We start from the raw sequence: 23,643 nt of genomic DNA, 5'->3' as shown, positions 1-23,643 counted from the left end.
GCATTGATTACAAAATTTAATAATTGATTGTAATTATAAAAACAATTTATGTATTTTTATCTAAAATACAGTGCATTGATCTTTGAATGTGAAACCTTATGTATGATTTTATTAATATTTGTGTAAATTGTCACTCCATTAACATTTGTGTAATATTATATCAATCCGGACAATGCAGAAATTTCAGATTTCATAATTGCGATTCTTTACTAAATTGAACTAAATCAAATTTAGCTGAGTTGCGTTGCATCGTGAAATCTGGTCATGATTTGATTCATTTATTGACATTATTTAGATGATTATGATTTGTACAGTGGGGCAAAAAAGTATTTAGTCAGCCACCAATTGTGCAAGTTCTCCCACTTAAAAAGATGAGAGAGGCCTGTAATTTTCATCATAGGTATACCTCAACTATGAGAGACAAAATGAGAAAAAAAATCCAGAAAATCACATTGTAGGATTTTTAAAGAATTTATTTGCAAATTATGGTGGAAAATAAGTATTTGGTCAATAACAAAATTTCATCTCAATACTTTGTTATATACCCTTTGTTGGCAATGACAGAGGTCAAACGTTTTCTGTAAGTCTTCACGAGGTTTTCACACACTGTTGCTGGTATTTTGGCCCATTCCTCCATGCAGATCTCCTCTAGAGCAGTAATGTTTTGGGGCTGTCGCTGGGCAACACGGACTTTCAACTCCCTCAAAGATTTTCGATGGGGTTGAGATCTGGAGACTGGCTAGGCCACTCCAGGACCTTGAAATGCTTCTTACGAAGCCACTCCTTCGTTGCCAGGCGGTGTGTTTGGGATCATTGTCATGCTGAAAGACCCAGCCACGTTTCATCTTCAATGCCCTTGCTGATGGAAGGAGGTTTTCACTCAAAATCTCACGATACATGGCCCCATTCATTCTTTCGTTTACACGGATCAGTCGTCCTGGTCCCTTTGCAGAAAAACAGCCCCAAAGCATGATGTTTCCACCCCATGCTTCACAGTAGGTATGGTGTTCTTTGGATGCAACTCAGCATTCTTTCTCCTCCAAACACGACAAGTTGAGTTTTTACCAAAAGTTCTATTTTGGTTTCATCTGACCATATGACATTCTCCCAATCCTCTTCTGGATCATCCAAATGCTCTCTAGCAAACTTCAGACGGGCCGGACATGTACTGGCTTAAGCAGGGGGACACGTCTGGCACTGCAGGATTTGAGGCCTTTGTTACTTTGGTCCCAGCTCTCTGCAGGTCATTCACTAGGTCCCCCCGTGTGGTTCTGGGATTTTTGCTCACAGTTCTTGTGATCATTTTGACCCCACGGGTGAGGTCTTGCGTGGAGCCCCAGATCGAGGAGATTATCAGTGGTCTTGTATGTCTTCCATTTTCTAATAATTGCTCCCACAGTTGATTTCTTCACACCAAGCTGCTTACCTATTGCAGATTCAGTCTTCCCAGCCTGGTGCAGGTCTACAATTTTGTTTCTGGTGTCCTTTGACAGCTCTTTGGTCTTGGCCATGGTGGAGTTTGGAGTTGGACTGTTTGAGGTTGTGGACAGGTGTCTTTTATACTGATAACGAGTTCAAACAGATGCCATTAATACAGGTAACGAGTGGAGGACAGAGGAGCCTCTTAAAGAAGAAGTTACAGGTCTGTGAGAGCCAGAAATCTTGCTTGTTTGTAGGTGACCAAATACTTATTTTACCGAGGAATTTACCAATTTACCGAGGAATTTACCAATTTACCATAATAAAAATCCTACAATGTGATTTTCTGGATTTTTTTTTCTCATTTCGTCTCTCATAGTTGAGGTATACCTATGATGAAAATTACAGGCCTCTCTCATCTTTTTAAGTGGGAGAACTTGCACAATTGGTGGCTGACTAAATACTTTCTTGCCCCACTGTGAGCAAATGAATTAAAGAGAGCCATGAATTAAAGAATTGTAGTTAAATCATTGTCAGACCATGCGAACCAAGACTTTTTTTCCCTAAATTGTTGTCTTAGAATTATTTAGTTTTTTATTATAATCAATGTTGAAAACAGTTGTGCTGCTTAATATTTTTGATGAAAGATTTTTTCAGGATTCTTTGATGAATATACAGTTCAAAAGAACAGCATTTATTTGAAATGGAAATCTTTTGTAACGTTATAAATGTCTTTAATGTTACTTTTGATCAAATTAATGCATCATTGCTGACTAGAAGCATTCATTTCTTTAAAAAAAAATACACTGACCCTAAACTTTTGAACAGTAATGTATATGTGTTGACTTTCACTTCTTTTTTTGTCTTTCAGGAGTGTGTCAGCGAGCCGAATGGCTGATGAGTTTCCCCCCACAGTGTCTGTCTTGTCACTGGCTCTCAGTCTGTTGTTGGGCACCTGTGCCATGCTGGTGAAAGAGACAGGCGTTACGGTGTTTGGTGTGTGCGTCCTATACGATTTCCTGGTGCTGTGCCGCAAACCGCTCATCTCGTAAGTGTTTGTTTGTTTACTATGCCATAATATTTAGCGTACACTGATTACTGTCAGCTAGCATTGCTTTGGAAGCTCTGTGTCACTGTGTTGGTTTATCATATTTTATCACTTTTCAAACAATTCTCAAATTGTCTTTGGTCGGTCACCTCTTTGATTTAGATCTGAAATAGCGATCATTTAAATCCCTCGCTGGTGTGCAGTATATATAAAGGGTTCAAGGAAGGCCGTCCGTGATGGAATCTTCAGCGGAATGTTTATGGAGAATTCCACTGTGGCCAGAGCATCGGAGCAGGCATGTGCTTTCAATCTTCAGCCCAAGGCTGAGACCGTACTATAAGTGACCGATACACATTCATCACATGCAGTCGGATCACATAGCAAAGACACTCTTTAAATTCATTAGGAGACGGTTAAAGATCGACAGTCCCTGGACAGACATCGACTGTTGTATGTACTGTCTGAAAATTAGCTTAGCTCATCAAAACATGCTAATGCGTGGCGACACAAAGTCTGACCTTGGGTAGTGACCTTTCAGGGAACCGATTTAGTATGTTGCATTTCCGTAATCGAATATGTACACAGTGCTTTTATTTTGTGTTTAGCATTTAGCAACATCATGAATATTGTGTTTAGCATTTAGCAACATCATGAATATTGCAATGATTTAATGTGCTCTATTTAGCCATTTCTAAAAAGCTTTCCATTATAGATTACTTTCATGTTCAAAATGTACAGTGGCAGGTATACAGTAATTAATTTAAGTAAATCAGTGCAAAATGTCAGGTTAAATTAATTTAATTTAATTTTTTAATCATGCGTTTCATTATTATAAAGCATTTTGTATCAGATTCAAATTGTTTACTTTAAAATAATCTTAATTAAAAAAATAAATAAAATGTAAAAATGTTTGGCTGTATGGTAAAAATGTTTTTCTAAATTGAAATAAAAAAATTAAAAAAATGTTGTCAAAAGGGCTTTAAACAATATCACTATAATATAATGTAATGCAATATAATAATGAAACTTTGCTGTTTGTTTTTGTCTGTTTGTTACAAATATTTTTTTTTTCTGAAAGGAAAATCCCTTTAAGCTATTTCTGAGCAGATTCAAAGACATTGAATATTGTCTCAAGTTAATAAAAAAAAAAATCTGTATATAATCGTCTATTTGTTGCATAACCACAAATGACAAAATGTTCATTACAGCGTGTCTATATATTGCATACAGGTAGACTACTCAAATGAAAGCAAATTAGTTTTTCACCTCTTTAATCATGTAAATAATCTTCCTGTTTGACTGGTACCAAACAAATTGTGAGCAGACGATCTAGCCAAAGATCAACGCACGTATCGGCGATGGAGAATACACAAAGCAATCTTCCAATTACAGCTCAGCTCTTTCGTTCGGCTGTAGCGGTAATTGGCATTCAAAGAGAGTCAATCAGGCGAGACAAACAGCAATCGCACTCCCCGACTCAGCCCAAACTCTCTCATTCTCTCTCTCTCTCTCTCTCTTTCTCTCTCTTCGTGTCAACCTCATTTGCTTCAATTACAGTCTCAGCTACTTAAAATGTGCTGTGTGTCCAGTGGGTCTTCACTCTCTGAGAGTGTGAAAAGCTGAACAAAGGGGCTCATCAGTGAGTGGAAAATAGATAGGGACCCCTTGACTGGCCCTTGGGTTCTCATTACTGAAGGAGACACACAACTGAGATACCAGACTGATCCTTGAGTGCTGTGTGCAAACATTACACCTCTGTACCCACCCCATACTCATTCCTCTCTCCCCAGGCTAATAAGTTGCTGTCCCAGCCTTGCCGTTTTGATAGTGTAAAGAAACCCCTTTTTCATGGTTTTACGGTTTTATTTTGACATTAACAGTCCTAACAGCATTTTAACCACTCCCCCCAGCCACATGGAAATACCTTAGAAACCACCATGTATATCTACATCATGTTGCAGTAATGCATTATGTTGTCTATATCGCTGCAGCACTTAAATTATGTTCAGTGCTGGCGATGTTTGTGCAGTTAAGTCTCTCAACGTTCCCATGTGTTCTGCCGAGATCAAAAACACAAGACATGCATCTATTTCTCCGCATTAGTCACAGAGCGCACAACCTCAGGGACAGCAGAGACCTCACAGATAAACATGACATCAAACATCCAGTAGCAAGCTCCTTTAATCCATTATTAAGACATTTAATATGGATAATCTGATGTTTGTTGTGTTTATTTGTTTACTTGCATGCATGTGCCACATTTCACAAATGCAGATATTATATATCATCTTTTTTTTTTTTTTAAAGCAATGGAGTCGCACATTTCATGTGGTTGTAAAAGCTATTGGATATGCTTATGAACTATTTTCTAACATTTTCCAACATTTATTTCTATTTAAAATTATTATTTAAATTTTTTTTTTAATTCCTCCTACCTCAAATGTTTTCAGCTTCTCAATCACACTCATGGAATTTATACCATACAATGAAACTATTTTTAATTATTAACTATAATTATTAAAATAATAATTTCCCAAAAAATTATATTTATCTTTAACAAAATATTTAGTGTTCTACATTTTTGTATATAACATTATTTTCCTTAAATCCTTAAATTTGCACCCATATTACTTTTTCATCATTCTAGAGCATTATTCTAGAAAATATATATATATTTTTTAAAGAAATAGTGTTTTTAATTTTGCTTATTTAATGTTTATTCAATGAAAATGACATAACAGAAATCATGGTTGTTTAAACGTGTGCCAGATTTTAGTAACAGAATTCCAAACTTATGTGATTTATTTATTTATTTAGTTTGACCTCCTCAGATTGATTTTTCTAATGATTGAACACCTCCTTTTACTAAACATCTGTTGAAAAAGTACTTTTAAAAATAATAGGAAAAATAATAAATTAGGATTTTTCAGTTTGTACCCCATACAATGAAAGTACCATGTATTTTTATTAGGTAGATTATTAGACTTAAAGGAATATTTATGAGCTAATCGGGCATCATAGTAACAGGACGTTAATAGACGCAGCAGAAAAGAACATCCATGACACTTATATAAAACATGCGACACGGGCTGTGGTTTGCTGTGGAATGATAACACTCTGCAGACTTAAAGAACAGCACAGGAAAGATTCCTCTCTCCGTCTACATCTCCCTCTGGGGAATGAGGGCTCTGCAGCTTTATTTGATTTTCAAAAGTGCCCATAAACCTTTGCTGCTACCCGTGACCCTGGGGAGGACATGAGACACAAACTCTCTCTCACACACACACACAGTGTGGAGTGTGTGAGTGTGCGATTGTGACTGATAGTCGTCGTAATGCCTGCAGACATGCTGTCTCTCAGTGCACTTTGGTGTGTGTGTGTGTGTTTGCAGTAAAGGGGGTGGAGTGTCTCCTGTGGGCTTTGTTATTATTAAATGCATAAGCCGACACTAGTTTTCTCTCCTGTATCTCTACACCAGTGCCATATTCATAAGAGTATCAATTACAAATGCCTCTCAAACACCTGACATTAACTAAATAAATGCTCCTAATTTTATTAACATGATTGCTTATCTGCATTTGTACTGTTTGGTGCAGACATGCCATAATTGTCTTATTTCTAGTTGCTATAATTCATTTAATGGCACTGCAGATGCAGTGATGTCTTATTTGTATATTCATAGCTGGAGGTCTAATTATGCTTGGTTGCAAAAATGTACAAATTGGAGACATTTAAAACGAAACTGCATTCGCAACTCATTTTATTCCCATAAGGTGACATGTTTCCAAGTGAAAGAGCCTATTTAATGAGGAAAAAACGTCAGACAGGACTTGTATATGTCCATATTCTTACTATGTACCATCTACCATCAGTTACTCAATAAGTACCTTGGTCCTTGAGTACTTGAGTACCGCATAACTTACTCTGTACATTTAACTAATTGGTACATACACCAGTACTTGCATAGTAAGTATATGGAAATAGGACTGTAAAATAAAGTGCTACCTTTCATGTTTTGATTTCCTTGAAATAAATGCACAAATGAATCGTACACAGTAAGACTGGGAACATCGCCATTGGGTGAAACTTGGTGGCCCTCGTGATGTCATCTGAAAAGAAAAGTTGTTTCAGAGGCGGAGAAACATTAGTAAGACATTATTATTTGTATTTTTGAATAACATGCACTGATGAATCAATCACAATAAGAACAGGAGTGTCAATTAATGAATTTAAATTCATTAAACAATAATTGTTTAGCATAAAGCCCCTCCCTGTTTTCTATATCTTCTCATTTTCTTGCAACCAGACAAAAACGCCAGAAAATGGAAATAGCAATAAAAGGAGAGGATCGAGGTGGGAGGCTTGCGTTTTTTAAAATACAGTGGTGTCTTTGAGCCCGGTTACCGATCCCTGGAGTACAATACGCTCTGAAAAGCACTGATGCACGCGCGCACACACGCGCACGCACACACACACACACACACACACAGTCATTAAGCCCAGCTCTCTGCAGCTCTTTACTGAATCAATCAGCAAAAGTGCGATGCACGGCCTCCGCTCCGCTCCTCCCCCACCTCCTCCTCTCGCCTCTTCTTTTCTTTCATTCATCTCACCCACATTTCCAGTCACAGCTGTCATGGTGTCATGTCACGCTGAATTAAAATTCACTGTACATCCCAGCACTCTCAAAGAAGGATGATGCCGTTCCAGTTTAAAATGCCACTCTAAAGTCTTTTAATAAGGACTGTGAGAGTGTTTGTGTGTGTGTCTTCTCACTTGTTTTCTTCCAGCTCTGTTTTTCAAGATGGAGAGGTAATTAATTGAAAGCAGCAGTAAACAGATTAATATACCCGTGAAGTAATTCGCTGATGGTTTGATTAAGTCAGTAATGAATGAAAATGAGTTCATCAGCTGATTGAGTTATGGAGTCGTTAAACGACTGTCACATCTGGTTATGCTTTCGTTCCAGGCACCTGTCGCGCTCCAGGTCAAAGGAGCTCGTCAGAATTTCCAGCCCGTTTGTCAAACGAGCTTGCGTCATCTCGCTACATGTAAGTAGCTACGTTTTTACTGCCAAATGTCGCAATGCTTCTTTTCGGGCTAGGCACCTTCTGATTTTAGCTCTTATTCCTTATTCTGTGATGTGACTTAGTGGTTAAAGATCTGAACTGGATTTTATTTATATGTTTGACCCCATAAGAGCAAAATCAGTTTTCTGGCTTTTAGTTCGTGCCTGTTAGTTTTGAGCTCATCTGTATGCTACCAATCTACTAAAAGCTGGCAGATATGTGCATTTAAAATTCACCATCTTTTTCCTCTTGGAAAATTAACCCCCCCAAAAAATTGATGACTCATTAGTTTTCAGGGGCATATCCACATTTTTGTCCAATTTAAAAGTACTCTTTTAAACAGGCTTTGTGTCCCTCCATCGAATAACATTAGGAATCAAGTTACATTAACAGGAGTTCTCAAACTTTTTTTTTTTTTGCTGATAACTGCTAATAAATAGTGTTAAACTTTCATAATATGAAATTTCCAACACCTATTTAATGTTCAAATGTTTTAACATTTTTAGATTTAGATCTTATTATTTTTTATTTCATTTAAATCAGCACTCCTCAGGTGCTCATTTGTTCAAGTCTTTTTCTGCAGGTTACAGTCATCATGTCTTTCCGCTTATGGTTGATGGGTGGATCCATGCCCCTGTTCTCAGAGCAAGACAATCCAGCATCCTTCTCTCCATATCTGCTAACCAGGTCGGTCCGACTGTCATCCCTCTCACATCTTCATCTTAAAACAGTTAACAGAGAAATATGTTCTCATCCACTGAAGACTGTATGCACTACAATGCAATTTAAAACTAGTATGAGGTCTGATGTGATTTGAAACACACACAAAAGCAGGAAAACCGTGACATTTCCTCCAATCCATAAATAACTGAGGGAGAACTGTTGTTTTACTCATATTACTAAAGTATTTTTATGTGTGTTAGTATTTTTCTAAAAGTATTTTTATGTGTGGATGACTTGGTCTTCTATAATTGTCAAGGACCATTAATATTTTATGTGGATGCATAACAATTCTTAACAGTTTATTAAAATACCAATGTTATGATATGTTTGGGATTAGATTTTACTTGAGTCAGGAAGAAACTATCCAAAACACGATAGCAACACCCTGGCAACCACCCATGGCTGCGTTTTCCAAAAGCATCGTAAGCCCAAGTTGATCGTAGCTCCATTGGTTTCAGTGGGTTTACGATGTACTTAAGCTTACGATGCTTTTTGGAAACACAGCCCAGAACATCTTAGCATTAACTTCAGCCTTCACATTCATTGTAAAAAACATTTTATAACGTTTTAACCCTCGTGTTGTGTTCTGGTTGTTTTGACCAGGACAGGATTTTCTTTCTCCTGAAAATTCTAATTAATGTTATCACATTGAACTAAAACCTAATGACTTTGCTCACACAAGGTGACCAGCCTACACAAAATTGCAATTATTAACATATTCTGCATGACCATATTCTTCATCCCTAATCCTACCCAATACCTAAACTCAATAACTATCTACTTTCTGTTAATAAGCAGCAAATTAGGAGTTTACTGAGGCTAAAGTTGTAGGTAATGGTTTGTTAATAGCAAGAATTGGACCTTAAAATAAAGTGTGCCCAAAAATTTCTCGTTACCAAATATTTGTTTGTTCTATCCATCAACTTGTTGTCTTTCAATCAATACAGTTTTGTATTTCTTTTTGAAACTGATTGATGGTAGGTCTCATTGATCTGAGCTTACTCACCTCAGTTTTTCTGAGTGAAAAAGCATTATAATATGTGGATAATTTTGGCAGTATTCACTCAAAAACTGAGATACATGAGCTCAGATCTCTGAGCCCTATGAACAATCAGTTCCTGAAAGAAATACAAAACCGATTTAATTGAATCCAAGATTAGGTAAAGGATTTTCAGCACAGCACAGGGATTAAACTTTATATTTATTTATTTATTTATTTATTAAATTTAGCTTTACATGTATTAAATTGTTTAACCAGGCTTTATGTCCTGTCTTTCTAGGTTTCTTACATACTGTTATCTGCTCGCCTTCAATGCCTGGCTCTTACTGGCTCCCATAGTGCTTTGCTACGACTGGCAGGTAAATTGCATCAACATAAACACACAGTAATCGCTACATTTCATGGAATGTTTGATGATTGCTTGAGTTGTGATTGACAGGTGGGCAGCATTCCTTTAGTGGAGTCTCTGTGGGACGGACGGAATATTGCTTCCCTGGCTTTGGCTCTCGTCATGCTGGCGCTGAGTCTGAACTGTGTTACATGCCTACAGGTGAGAGCACACACACGCATTTCCACAAGTCAAGACAACCGCAGGAACCGCGTCTCCGCAGACTCCTTCTGTCATCATTTATGAAAAACACAAACGTAGCTTTCTCGTTTCGATAGACATAAAAGCCTTCACTCGTGCTGTCTAGCACCCTGCTGTTCTGTATCGTTCTTCACTCCCAACGCAATTCTTCGCGACTCGTCGCCATGGCAACCCGTGAAAAATAGCGTGTAAATGAGTGCGAAAGCTCACGTGAAGCAGATGTTTGCCGTGAGCTGATGCACACATTGTGCATGAAGTGAGATGCTTTCTTTTTTTTATCAGTTCTTCAGGCAATTATTTCTGCTCATCTCTATCTTGCAGTTTTTGTGAGGCACTTTTGCTGACGGAGAAATTCTTCATATATCATTTTCATATGGCATATGAATCTGATTTTAGCATCAAAGACACTGGGAAAAAAATAGTCCCGCATCAGTCAAAGAGCATCTTCAGGCATTTTAAAACTTTGCCGTTGCAGTCAAAGACCTTCGTTAAGCAATTTCAAACTTTTTAATATGCTTAAATTATGTGTGTTTATTTGTTCATTAGTCTCAAATACACCAATGTTTTTAATTTGTTATGTGTTGGAAATGGTCGTAAGTTGGCATAATGGGTTCGTGATACAGTACATGCAGGTTTGAATCTTTTGTTCTGTTTTTTTTTTTTTTTTTTTCTTCTTCTATTCAGCGAATGACCCCATGAGTAAGAAAAAACATTTAAGAAAATAGCAAAGCATTCAAGGTTTTGAGGCCTTGAGAGCTTCAGCCACCGATAAAACATTCACATGCTTGTTTTCTAAAATATTTGAGACACTGCGATAGAATGTCAAGTCTGTCTTTGTCGTGCCCCAGAATGCCCTTTTAGTTGTTTGCCGCTGTGTTGGCTCCGTCCTTGAGAGATCTTTTAGAAACGTTCACGTTTCTCCTCTCCAGTCCTTGAATTTGTGGAAAGAAAATCATTTTTATGATGGCTGGTCTGACTCCATGCAAAGAAACTAAGACAGAGGGAAAATGAAAGAGAAAGAGAGGGAATATTTCAGTCCCTGATCAGCAGATCTCATATCTCATATTGACTGAATAATTCATAGTGTGTGTCTGAGACAAGCTGACAGACCAATGTCAGTAAACTTCCTGCTCCTTTTACTGATTGAGTTGAGGCGTGTGGCTGTGTGCGAGTGTTTAATATTGAAAAAAACCTGGTTTTCTCATTCAGTTTATAGAAACAGCAATCTCAGATTTCATATTCTATGAATGTTTCACAAGTGAAATGTTCTTCCAGTCCAAACTTGTTCTGTATACACACTAGGGCCCAAATGTCCACAAGGGATTTAAACCTGGAAAGAAACTGGCAGCTTTAGAACAATAAAGAAACATTATGACATATTTAACATATTGATATACTGTATTGTGCACTTTTTGTGACCAACAGTGTGGTTATTGTAAACTAAAACTAATTTAAAAAAATTTAAGCTAATGAGCTAAATAGTATATAAGTAATACTATAATAACTAGTCAGTAATCAGATTTATCAAGCAAATCTGTCATGATCATGTGACTCCATTGAAGTTCTTTAAATCATTCTCAAACCATGCTAGTCACATGAACAAAATATATGAATTTTCACTCAAATTGTAATATTAAATTAAAATGTGCATTAAATTACAAAAATGCAAATATAGAAGAATTTTCATTAGTGCACTCAAACTTTTCAACTTCATTTTTGGATCTTGTTTTTTTTTTTTTTATTAACGACTATTTATAGCAATATTGCAGTGGCAGTGCCTTGTATTATCACCTATGCCTCAGGGAGGGGAATTATGATAGAAGGGAACTGAAGGACTGAAAAAAGCCAAGGTGAAAGGAATAAAGGAAGGACTGAGGGGAAGAAGCAGAATGAAAGCGCAGAGCAGAGAGAGAAAGGTGTTAGTCTATAGAGAGCCACTGAATGGAGTTTGGCCCAGTGACATTTTGGGACAGACTGCAGATGACCTCTGTATGTGCTGCCATGACAACAGCTGGCAACTGACGAAAAGGATAATGCCAAAGCTATCATCATTCTCTTGACCCAGCTTTAGCCCTCTAATATTTCCCAGAAAAACATAAGCTGTGTATATGAGTGTTGTCTGGTTTTGCGTCTCTCTCTGTCAGTGTTTGCATTGCTTTCCATTTCTGTTTGTATTTGTCGATTTTCTGTACCTAATTGTACAAATACATAGACAGACAGATATTTAATATTTAATCATTTTTCTTTTTTTCTCTCTCTCTCTCTATTTAACAGATATTCATTTATAATTTTATAAAACTATCAAATTATCAAAATTTAACTAACACTTAAAGATTTTATGAAACTATGGAAGAAAATGTTGTAACTGAAGTAAATAAAGTTGAAGTACTAAAATTAATAAAAATATATAGAAGTTAAAATAAATATAAATTAAGCTAAAGTGAAATATAAAAAAACTAATAGAATAATGAACCAAACAAATAAAAATGACAAAAGCACAAAACAAAATGACTAAAACTTAAATGAAAACTGAATATAGTTCATGCCTTGTTATGCGACTTACCAATCTGATTGAGGTCATTTGAGGTGAGATAAACCAGGTGGCTAGTAGTCAGTGTTATTTTACACTTTTGAACCTAAACAACACCCTATTTGACACCAGAAACTTGAACTTAAAATGTATATCTTCCCGTCACTGAAAAATTCCCATAGCCACATGACCACGCTTGGCCACGCCTTTATCATGTGCGTCTTTTGGCAGGCCTCCCCCGATCAGCTGCGCGGAGCTGTATGCCAACGATTCACCCTAATGGCTTTCCAATCTGTCTCCTCAGGAATGTTTACTAGGCTAATTATCTAATTTTAAGTTTTAGTCATGCAAAACACACAAAAACACACGCAGGCCCAAGAGCGAGTCGATAGTAATGATTTGTGGCCATGAATGTTATCAGCACATTTTATATGCTCTTTTGTTTATTTCTTGACACAGTCATTGCATGTCTGCTCATTTGTTGCTGAATCTGAAGTTAATGTTTCTGATGGACTGGAAGACAGAAATCAATATTAAAACATTCATATCCTCTCTGTGGATATGAGAGTGAACCTCCAGACAGTGGCTTCAGTTTTATTGTTTATTATCAGCATATTGGCCTATTGAAAGTAAACTGAGCGTGATACAGTTATGATTTCATCCCCCCAACCTCTCTTGTTCTACCTTACATTTCATATCCAATTCATATCTCTGTATCGACCCTTTATTCCTCTGCTGTCATATTTAATGAACTTATACATCAATAGAAACAACTCTAGCTCATATTTCAAAGATACACACTCAAATAACAGTAATAAAGAAATGGGAGCTCAATAGCAGTGTAAAAAAGAAAAGATCTTAGTAGTGGAAATATAGCCTAGACAGTAAACAACATGCCAGTCATGTATGAAGTATGTTTTGTGTGTGTGTGTGTGTGTGTGTGTGTGTGTGTTCTGTATGTTTGTGTTTTTCTTTTCTATACATTTCACACAGAATACCATAGCAACCCAGTTAACCACTCAGAAAAACATTGCAACCTCATAGTATCATCCTAACAACCTCATAGCAACAGTTAAATACCATCAGAATACCATAGAAAACACACGCAAATACAAAAAACACCAACAAATTAAGAAAACATCTTCCATCATTTTGAGAGCATGCGCTGCAAATACTCATAACAACCTATAAGCCATTACTAAATATAATGTAGAAACTTACATTTTCTGTAAAGCTGCTTTGCAACAGTTTGCATCGTGAAAAGTTCTGTACAAATAAACTTGAATTGAATTTAATTGAACAACCAAATACCGAAACGCACTGCAAATACAACTGCCACATACAGAAACTTGCTACAGATACTCACAACCACCAATTATAGAAATGTGCTGCAAATATTCACAATACAACCAAATAGAGAAATGTGCTGCAAATACTCAACGCAAGCAAATACAGAAATGCGCTGCAAATACTCACAACAACAAATTACACAAACACGCTGCAGATACTCACGACAAACAAATACAGAAACCCGCTGCAGATACTCACAATGCAACCAAATACAGAAACGTGTTGAAAATACTCACAACAACCAAATAGAGAATAGCGCTGCAAATACTCACAACAAATTACACAAATGCACTGCAGACACTCACAACAACCGAATACAGAAACGTGCTGCAGATACTCACAATGCAACCAAATAGAGAAACGTGTTGAAAATACTCACAACCAAATAGAGAATAGAGCTGCAAATACTCACAACAACAAATACAGAAATGCACTGCAGACAGTCACAACAACTGAATACAGAAACGCGCTGCAGATACTCACAATGCAACTAAATACAGAAACGTGTTGAAAATACTCACAACAACCAAATAGAGAATAGCGCTGCAAATACTCACAACAAATTACACAAACGCGCTGCAGATACTCACAACAAATACAGAAATGTGCTGCAGATACTCACAACAACCGAATACAGAAACGTGCTGCAGATACTCACAATGCAACCAAATACAGAAACGTGTTGAAAATACTCACAACCAAATAGAGAATAGAGCTGCAAATACTCACAACAACAAATACAGAAATGCGCTGCAGATACTCACAATGCAACCAAATACAGAAACATGCTGCAGATACTCACAACAACTAAATACGGAAACGCGCTGCAGATACTCACAACAACTAAATACAGAAACACGCTGCAGATACTCACAACAACTAAATACAGAAAGGCGCTGCAGATACTCACAATGCAACTAAATACAGAAACGTGTTGAAAATACTCACAACAACCAAATAGAGAATAGCGCTGCAAATACTCACAACAAATTACACAAAGCGCTGCAGATACTCACAACAAATACAGAAATGTGCTGCAGATACTCACAACAACCGAATACAGAAACGTGCTGCAGATACTCACAATGCAACCAAATACAGAAACGTGTTGAAAATACTCACAACCAAATAGAGAATAGAGCTGCAAATACTCACAACAACAAATACAGAAATGCGCTGCAGATACTCACAATGCAACCAAATACAGAAACATGCTGCAGATACTCACAACAACTAAATACGGAAACGCGCTGCAGATACTCACAACAACTAAATACAGAAACACGCTGCAGATACTCACAACAACTAAATACAGAAAGGCGCTGCAGATACTCACAACAACTAAATACGGAAACGCACTGCAGATACTCACAACAACCAAATACAAAAACACGCTGCAGATACTCACAACAACTACATACAGAAACGCGCTGCCGATACTCACAACAACTACATACAGAAATATGCTGCAGATACTCACAATGCAACCAAATATAGAAATGTGCTGCAAGTTCTCATAATGCAAACACACTACAAATCCTCACAACAACCAAATACATAAACATGCTGCAAATAGCACAGACCACAACGGAAGTGTTTCACGGGGACCCCAACAAGTTACGAATCTGGCTGGGATATGCTTATTGTTCAGTGTCTACTCGTCAATAGTGTTGTCAATGACCTGAAAGGTGTTTTTTATCATTTTTGTTGGTCGATAATTTCTTAGTCTTTTGGGTATTATTAGCATAAATAATCTGATGAAATACACCATTAACTGTGAAGAGTTATGTAAGCTGGCTAACTTGCTTTCACAACTTGTTGGGGTATATTTGCATCACATATTGTCAAACTGATGAAGATGTTTTCTTAAATTGCTGGAGTTTTTTGTATTTGCACTTGTTTTGTTTAGTTGTACCAGGTTGACCTTTCTTGGCCACCATACAAAAACAATGCTCTAGCAACAAAATAACAGTGTGGCTGCAGGAAATGTTGAAAACTTTTGGTTTCTCTAACAGCAAACAGCCTCTGGTTTCTCTCTCTATCTGTCTCACTTTTGCTTCGTCTCTCTTTGTGTAGAAGATGAAAGGAAAGGAGGTGTTGGTGGGCGTGCTGTTCCTGGTCTTTCCCTTCATCCCAGCCAGTAATCTGTTCTTCCGCGTGGGATTTGTGGTGGCGGAAAGAGTTCTCTACATGCCCAGGTTTGTGTGTGTGTGTGCAGATGTGCCTGTAAAAATATATTGCGACGGCCTGAGAAAATGTCCTTTTTGAAAACATTCCTTGCTCTTCATATGACTTTTTTTCTAAAGCATTACAAATTTTTCTCTCCCTCGTTCTCCTTCATCCTGCTGTGGGGATCACACACCACTGATAACAGTACATAATCTGTCTTGAGCCCTGCTTCCCATAATGCACCACTGATCTGTTATAAATGTGTGTGTGTGTGTGTGTGTGTGTGTGTGTGTGTGTGTGTGTGTGTGTTTGTATTTATCTAAACTGTCGAGATTAAACAGAAATTTGAACAATGAGGCGAGGCATTTAATAGAGGCTGTTCAAAAATGATCTTATTAGCTCAGAGTAGCGGTGACCTGACAAACGCCCACATACACACACATAAATACAAGTACACACAGCATTACATCCCTGAATACACTTAGTTATGAGTAATGAGCGGTTTGTGCTCAGTGAATTTAATGGCCTGTGTTAGGATCAGATGGGCACTTATCTTGGTGTTTAGGCGGTACATTTCTATGCATGCTGGGTAAATATTAGTAGCACGGTCTTTGTTAGTGCTAACAATCAATCGTAGTCAGACACGTGAGGGCGGCACTGCGGTTCAGTGGCCAAACCATTTCTACACACATGCAGCCACACATACATCAGTGAAAAGCTATGAAAGGAATGTGAGTTGCTCTCAAGCTCTGATTCACTTTAGTTGTGTCTGTGCAGTAATTAAGACATTTTAACTTTAAACTGTTGATTCTGGCCAAAATATATATCCTGTTGTCCTCTCATATTAAAACTGTTAGAACTGTTTAGAACTGTTTTCACTTGTAAACAGTGCTTTATCTGCGTATTTCTCTCCTGATTCAGACAAGACAATATTTCACTGGAGAAAGCAATATTATGAATGGAGTAGTCATATTTTAGCCAGAAGCAACAGTTTGAAGTTAAAAACATCTTATTGATGATTATATATAACAAACAAGCAGCTTTTCACTTCACAAGACATTAACTGATGAACTGGAGTCATGTGAATTTCTTGTGGATTACCATGGTGTTTTTATCAGCTGTTTGGACTCTCATTCTGACGGCACCCATTCACTGCAGAGGATCCTTTAGTGAGCAAGTGATGTAATGCCTTACAGTATTGAGAACTGGGAGGGAACATGGCTTTGGAAATTGTTACATTGCAAAAAATAATAATTCATTTCTTTATAAAATGTTTTTCTTCTTGCAAAATAAATACTCTAAGTATTAAACTTATTTTAATTAGTTTACCTAGCCAAGTATTAAAATTTGTCCTGTATTTGTCCTGAATGTTCATTTTATGCTTGCTTTGAGACTATTATTGTAAAATATGCAAAGCAATCTTACAGACTTATGTAGAAGGAAGAATCTGAACCATATCTAGAGATCAAAATATCATAGAGCATTGCAATACTGCATATTTTAGCAACCAAAAATAACACTTTAGCATTGTGGATGCACGTTTTGCAAAGAAAAGCACACTTACATTTTCTTCAGTAAAACCCTTGTTCAAGTGATGTGTCCTCACAACAGAATTACTAGACAAATTAATTTGAACTGTGAATGTACCACATGTTTCAGAAGTGTGTGTGAGTGTGTGGGAAGCAGTGAAAGTGTGTGTGTGAAGCTGCAGGAGTCCTCATATGTTCTGTTTTTGAGGAGTGGGTGTTGACGGGGAAAGGGAGGTGTCGCTTTCTGTGAAGCAAAGCAGAGAGACAAAGAAAGAAAATGAGAATGGAAGGATATTGAATCCAAATTAAGCCCCAGAAACCCTGAATAAGTAACAACAAAAAAACATGAAACAGATATTCCCAGGGAATATGCTATTGGATATAACTAATTTTTTCCTTCAACATTCTTTTTCAACACTAGTAAGTAATATTCTCTGTCTGGAGGATTCATGTAATTGTGTTTGACTTGAGCTGTTTTTGACCGTGTCAACAGTGATGCTGTTGTCTGAAAATAAACAGTGTGAGATGTGGAATCGGATCAGCCCCTTTCCTGTGGCTAAAGGATTGAAGGGCGTTTTTTCCTTCTCATGATTACCTTCAAATATGCATTCAAGTCAACATATAATTCACAGATGTGTCTGATTTTTGTGTGTTTGTGTTTGCAATTTTAAATGCTTTTGCCTTGATGCTTACCTGGTGGATCATACCAGGGTTACAATAATTAGCACAATATTTAGTGTTTGATAATAATAGTCAATCCACACTGCATAAAATAAATAATATAAAATAAAATAAAATACAATAAAAAAATATATAAAATAAAATAATAAAACTAAACAAAAATCATAATTTATACAATAATTTCTGATATTTATACAATATTTTTTTATCCTGTAATATATTTAGTATTTATGTTTTGTATAATCTGATTCTTAAACTTTTACATTTCTTCTGTTATTTTGAATATTTACTTACTAATTCATTATAATTCATGTAATTGTAATTTTTTTTTTTTATGGTAAAAAATCAGTTCTACCCTTTACCTTTTAGTTTTACTAATTGCATGTTTTGTCATGTCATTGCATGTTTTGTCATTCAGCAGTCATGCTACACTTATGAATGATATTGTAGATACTTTCACATGAGTTGTATGATTTTTAACGTGAGTCATTTTGAATACTTAGTCTTACAAAGAAATAATATTTATAAAGGGTATATTATTGCTATTTTCATGAGAGTTAGCTGTCTCCATCTGTCTGAAATAACATTAAATACATGAGAGAACATTAAATGCTGAACTGCATTAGCATCATGGTTTAAAATATGCCATTTTCCACCCACAGTACACTTTACAGTACATTACCTGTAGATTATACACAAAGGTCTGTTCCAAAACTGCTCTAATTCGTCCATCTACGCAGTGTTGCTCACATTACAAAAGATTTTTCCATAACAACACTCTCTTTGTGTTTATCCAGTATGGGTTACTGTGTTCTGGTGGTGCACGGGCTGAACAGACTGTATTCAGTGGTCAGTCGGTGGGGAGCAGCCGCACTAACTGTGTCCATGCTGGTTGTCCTCCTCCTCTTCTCCTGGAAGACTGTCCAACAGAATGAGATCTGGCTCTCCAGAGAAGCCCTGTTCAGGTGTGTGGGAGTGTGAATGTTCATATTCACTTCCTGCTGTGAGATCCAGAATAAACCAGTTTAAATGAACTATAATCACCCTGGTTATTGTAGTAATTTTTAGTGAAAATATGCAATTTATTAAGTTTTGCATGTATTTCTATTTTTTTATATATATATATATATAATTTGTTTGTTTTCATTTAAATTTTAGTTTAAGTTTTTGTAATTTTGCAGTGTTTTGTCATTTGTATTATTATTATTATTTTTTTTTTTTATGTCTATACATTTTATTATTTTTTATTTCACTTTAATTTTAATTAGTACATAATTAGTATATCAAGTTAAACTAATGACAATAAGAAATGTTGCAACAAAAAAGTTTGTAGTTTTAGCTTTAGTAACTTTGATAACCCTGCTTATTTTTTACGTTTTTAATGTAATTTAACATGAAGTTTTGCATTCTTTGGATTTTTATCCTTTCAAATTTGTTATGCTTTTTCTTTCTCTGTGCCATCTGGGTCCTGATCTGTTTTCTTCCTCCTCCGTCAGGTCTGGCATTCAGACTTTACCTCACAATGCTAAAGTTCATTACAACTATGCCAACTTCCTGAAGGACAGGGGACGAAACCAAGAAGCCATTTACCATTATAAAACAGCCCTCAGGTAAGCGTGTTTATGTGAGCATGGAAATAATTTGACACTCAATGGTTTTGTCTGCTGATGGAACCAAAATACACCTTAATACCCCAGTTTCCTTCATACTTTTGGTTAAGAATCAGTGCTTTCATTTGATTATGTAAATCCCTTAATTGCCTCTGTGTTTTTGTATAGACTGTACCCTCGACATGCCAGTGCTCTGAATAATCTGGGCACCCTGACTCACCAGGCAGAGGAGGCTGAAGTATATTACAGGAGAGCGCTGGATATTAACCCTCAACACAACAGAGCTCTCTTTAACCTGGGCAACCTTCTAAAGTAAATACATAAATTCCTTACCTTCTGAAGTAACAAACTGGTGACCTTCTGAAGTAAAAGGTAATATAAAGGTAATTATGACCTTTTATCTCGCAATTCTGACTTTTTTCTCAGCAAATTATGTATGCGGGAGATAAACTCGCAATTCTGACTACTTTTGTCAGAATTGTGAGATATAAACTCAAAATTGTGAGTTATAAAGTCCAATTCTGAGGGAAAAAAGACAATTTTCTTACAATTGCAAGTTTATATCTCACAATTCTGACTTTATAACTCGCAATTGCTTGGTATAAAGTCAGAACTGTGTGATATGAACTCACAATTCTGAGAAAAACATCAGAATCGTGAGACTTGTAATTGTGCGAAAAAAGGTAAGAATTGTGAGATGAAACAAGCTTCCATAAAATACACAAACTGGTAACCTTCTGAAGTAAAGACTAATTGGTAACCTTCTGAATTATGGAAGCCCGTAAAAAAAAAAAAAAAAGGTAATTTTGACTTTTTCTCTCGCAATTCTGACTTTTATTCTGTTATATCTTGCAATTCTGACTTCTTTTGTCAGAATTGTGAGATATAAACTCAAAATTGTGAGATATAAACTCAAAATTGTGAGATATAAAGTCCAATTCTGAGGAAAAAAATACTATTTTCTTACAATTGCAAGTTTACATCTCACAATTCTGACTTTATAACTCGCAATTGCTTATAAAGTCAGAATTGTGAGACGTAAACTTGTAATTGTAAGAAAAAAGGTAAGAATTGTGAGATGAGAACATGCAATTACCTTTTACAAGCTTCCATAAAATACACAAACTTCTGAAATAAATACACAAATTGGTAGCCTTCTGAAGTAACTACACAAATTACCATCTGAAGTAAATACACAAATTACCATCGGCAGTAAATACACATAATTGTAACCTTCTGAGGTAAATACATAAATTGGTAGCCTTCTGAAGTAAACACACAAATTGGTAACCTTTTGAAGTAAACACACAAACGCTATTGCAATATTACTTGTGTCCGAAATCTGAGAATGCTGCTTTTGTGTGCCGTATGCCAAGGTTGGAACGCACCCAGGTACATCCGAATGCTGGAAAGTATAAAAATAGCGTTTGATGTTGTGGTTTACAGAAGTAATTTCATGTTTTTTGTGCTGCTGCCTTCAGTTTCGGACACAGCCACTGTGTCTGTATGTATGAGGAAGAGGATGATGGTGATATTGTTTTGCAGGTCTCAGGGGAAGGAGGAAGAGGCAGAGAGGATGTTGAAGGAATCGATTCGTTTCGGTCCCCATTTTGCTGACGCGTACTCCAGCCTGGCCTCTCTATATGCTGACCAGGTCTTGCTCTCTGTCATTTGTGCCCGTTTTAGTAAATCATACACATACAAAATGATCTTTTTGGTCTGTTTTTTTTTTTGCAATACCTAATAAAGGCCACATTTTATATACTTATTTTTTCCCTCATTTTTGTGTAGGGACATTCAAAAGAAGCAAATGAAATTTATACCAAGGGTATTGAGAATTGCCCTGACAGTTCTGACCTCCATAACAACTACGGCGTGTTCCTGGTGGACACGGGTAAGAAACATCTACAACTCTTTCAATTAGATCAACTAATGGAGAGGCTGAAAACACAGCAAGCCTCACGCGCTTCAGTATGTGTATGTGTAGTAAACGAAACCGCGCGTCTGCGCCATTCATTCAACATGCAAGATTCATATTTAAATAGTATTTTGCTGCTTAATATTCACAGACGCTAGTCCATATCGCATCTTGATTGAAGCGTACTGACCTACTCTTAATTTATCCATCCCAAAATTTGGCAAATTCCATGACATTCCGCTTTATACAGTAAATTCCGTTCTTATGACTGGATTCCGCGATTCCGTTATCATAGGGCCCTGCACATGTGTTATGTTGCATGCTTCATATCAACCACATATTTTACAGCCTACATATTACCTGACTGTCTCCGTTTTAGGTCATGGGGATCGTGCAGCCTCTCATTACCAGGAAGCGGTACGTCTCAAGCCATCTCACTATGTTGCCATGGTGAACCTGGGTCGCCTTCTTCGCTCGTCCAATGACAATAAAGAGGCGGAGCTATGGTACAAAAAGTAAGATGAGATCAAATGAAACCGAATAGTCTAAACTGTGTATCCAGCTTGCACAGCTAAATCACAGGTGGGTGTGTGTCTCACAGGGCCCTGCAAGTGGTTCGTAAAGTGGATATCCTGACCCCTCTTGGGGCTTTATACTACAACACCGGTAGATACGAGGAGGCACTGGAGGTTTACAGAGAGGCGTCCACACTTCAGCCCGACAGCACTGATATCTGGCTTGCCCTGGTGAGATTAGTCACTTTTTTTAGCATAAAAAAAAATATACCACCATTTCCTTTCTCGGGTTATTAGGTTTGATATTGTTTTAAAGGGATAATTGACTCAAAAATGAAATTTACTGTTAAGTTACTCACACTCAGGCCATCCAAGATGTAGGTGACACTTTTTTTCTTGAGTAGAACAGCTTTTTATCTTAAACTGTGGTCTTTGGTGATTCTGAAAATGCAAGTCAGCAGCTGCCCGTTTTTGAGAATTATAAAAAAAGCATATCAAGGAACACAAAATTAATACCTAAGGCTCTTAGCGATATATTGAGGTCTCATGAATGTAACAATCAGTCTGTGAAGAAGCTGAACATTATTTAGAACATCATTAATCCAAAGCCTCAGGCAAATGGTTCAGAATTTTAATACAAAAGAGAATGTTGTTCACTTTTTTTTTTTTTACGGCTGCGAAGAAGACAATAATACAGAACTGGTTTGTGTGCAAAAATATGTTGGATTCATAATAAGGCCAAAACTTGGGACTATTGATGACTGGCAATATTTTTCTTCCAGTGATGATCATATAATGTAACCCTTTTTTTTTTTGCTTATTAATTTTTCTTTTTCTTTCCTGTCCGACTGCAATATGTCTGTTATTCCTTCTTCCTTAATTGCTTGTTCCAATTATGTTATTTTGTTTATATTTTAAATACAATAAAAAATTGATCATTTAAAAAAAAAAAAGAAAATATGCAGCTTCTGACTTTCTTTTTATAAATCACCAAGGACCACGATTTCAGCCAAAAAAATCTTCTTTACTGTTCTACTGACAAAAAAAAAACTACATGGCCTGAGGGTGAGTAAATCAACAGCAATTTTACATTTTTGGGTGAACTATCCCCTTAATTGTCAGCATTGGCATTGGTCTTTGAAAACGTGTTGCTTGGAGTGTTTCAAAGCGCAGAATGTCAGCTTAATTGAGTCTCCACAGACCCTTCACTGTGATTCACATCACCGCCTTACGAAACAGAGGCCAGGACCTCTCAGGTTCCTTTCTGGTTGCTCTTTCATTCCCTCTTTCCTTTTTTTTAACTCGTTTTGTCTCTTCCCATCTCGTTGTCTCCACAGGCGCAGGTTTTAGCCATGGCAGGTCGCTCTGCAGAGGCAGAGAAAATGACCCTGGGCATCATTTCAAAGACCAGCAACTGCATTGAATGTTACCGCTTGTTGTCTGCCATCTACAGCAAACAAGGCAACCACACTGAGGTGCGTGTATATGTCTTT

At 36.8% G+C, this 23,643-nt stretch overlaps 1 protein-coding gene across 1 annotated transcript in view; it reads left to right on the top strand.

Moving 5' to 3' along the window:
• Nucleotides 1–23,643, top strand: part of tmtc1 (transmembrane O-mannosyltransferase targeting cadherins 1) — a 39,179-nt gene that overhangs the window by 10,962 nt on the left and 4,574 nt on the right. Inside the window, exons 4-17 of the mRNA XM_058773466.1 lie at nucleotides 2,291–2,467; nucleotides 7,437–7,518; nucleotides 8,120–8,223; nucleotides 9,540–9,618; nucleotides 9,699–9,809; nucleotides 15,805–15,926; nucleotides 18,905–19,072; nucleotides 19,604–19,717; nucleotides 19,886–20,029; nucleotides 21,263–21,371; nucleotides 21,509–21,611; nucleotides 22,015–22,150; nucleotides 22,237–22,381; nucleotides 23,488–23,625. Of these exons, the coding sequence (XP_058629449.1) occupies nucleotides 2,291–2,467; nucleotides 7,437–7,518; nucleotides 8,120–8,223; nucleotides 9,540–9,618; nucleotides 9,699–9,809; nucleotides 15,805–15,926; nucleotides 18,905–19,072; nucleotides 19,604–19,717; nucleotides 19,886–20,029; nucleotides 21,263–21,371; nucleotides 21,509–21,611; nucleotides 22,015–22,150; nucleotides 22,237–22,381; nucleotides 23,488–23,625 (1,732 nt within the window). The remainder of the gene's footprint in view (nucleotides 1–2,290; nucleotides 2,468–7,436; nucleotides 7,519–8,119; nucleotides 8,224–9,539; nucleotides 9,619–9,698; nucleotides 9,810–15,804; nucleotides 15,927–18,904; nucleotides 19,073–19,603; nucleotides 19,718–19,885; nucleotides 20,030–21,262; nucleotides 21,372–21,508; nucleotides 21,612–22,014; nucleotides 22,151–22,236; nucleotides 22,382–23,487; nucleotides 23,626–23,643) is intronic.

The sequence above is a fragment of the Onychostoma macrolepis genome, chromosome 04 (assembly GCF_012432095.1).
Source record: "Onychostoma macrolepis isolate SWU-2019 chromosome 04, ASM1243209v1, whole genome shotgun sequence".
Taxonomy (NCBI): Eukaryota; Metazoa; Chordata; class Actinopteri; order Cypriniformes; family Cyprinidae; genus Onychostoma; species Onychostoma macrolepis.
This window is presented reverse-complemented; position numbering and strand designations above follow the sequence as displayed.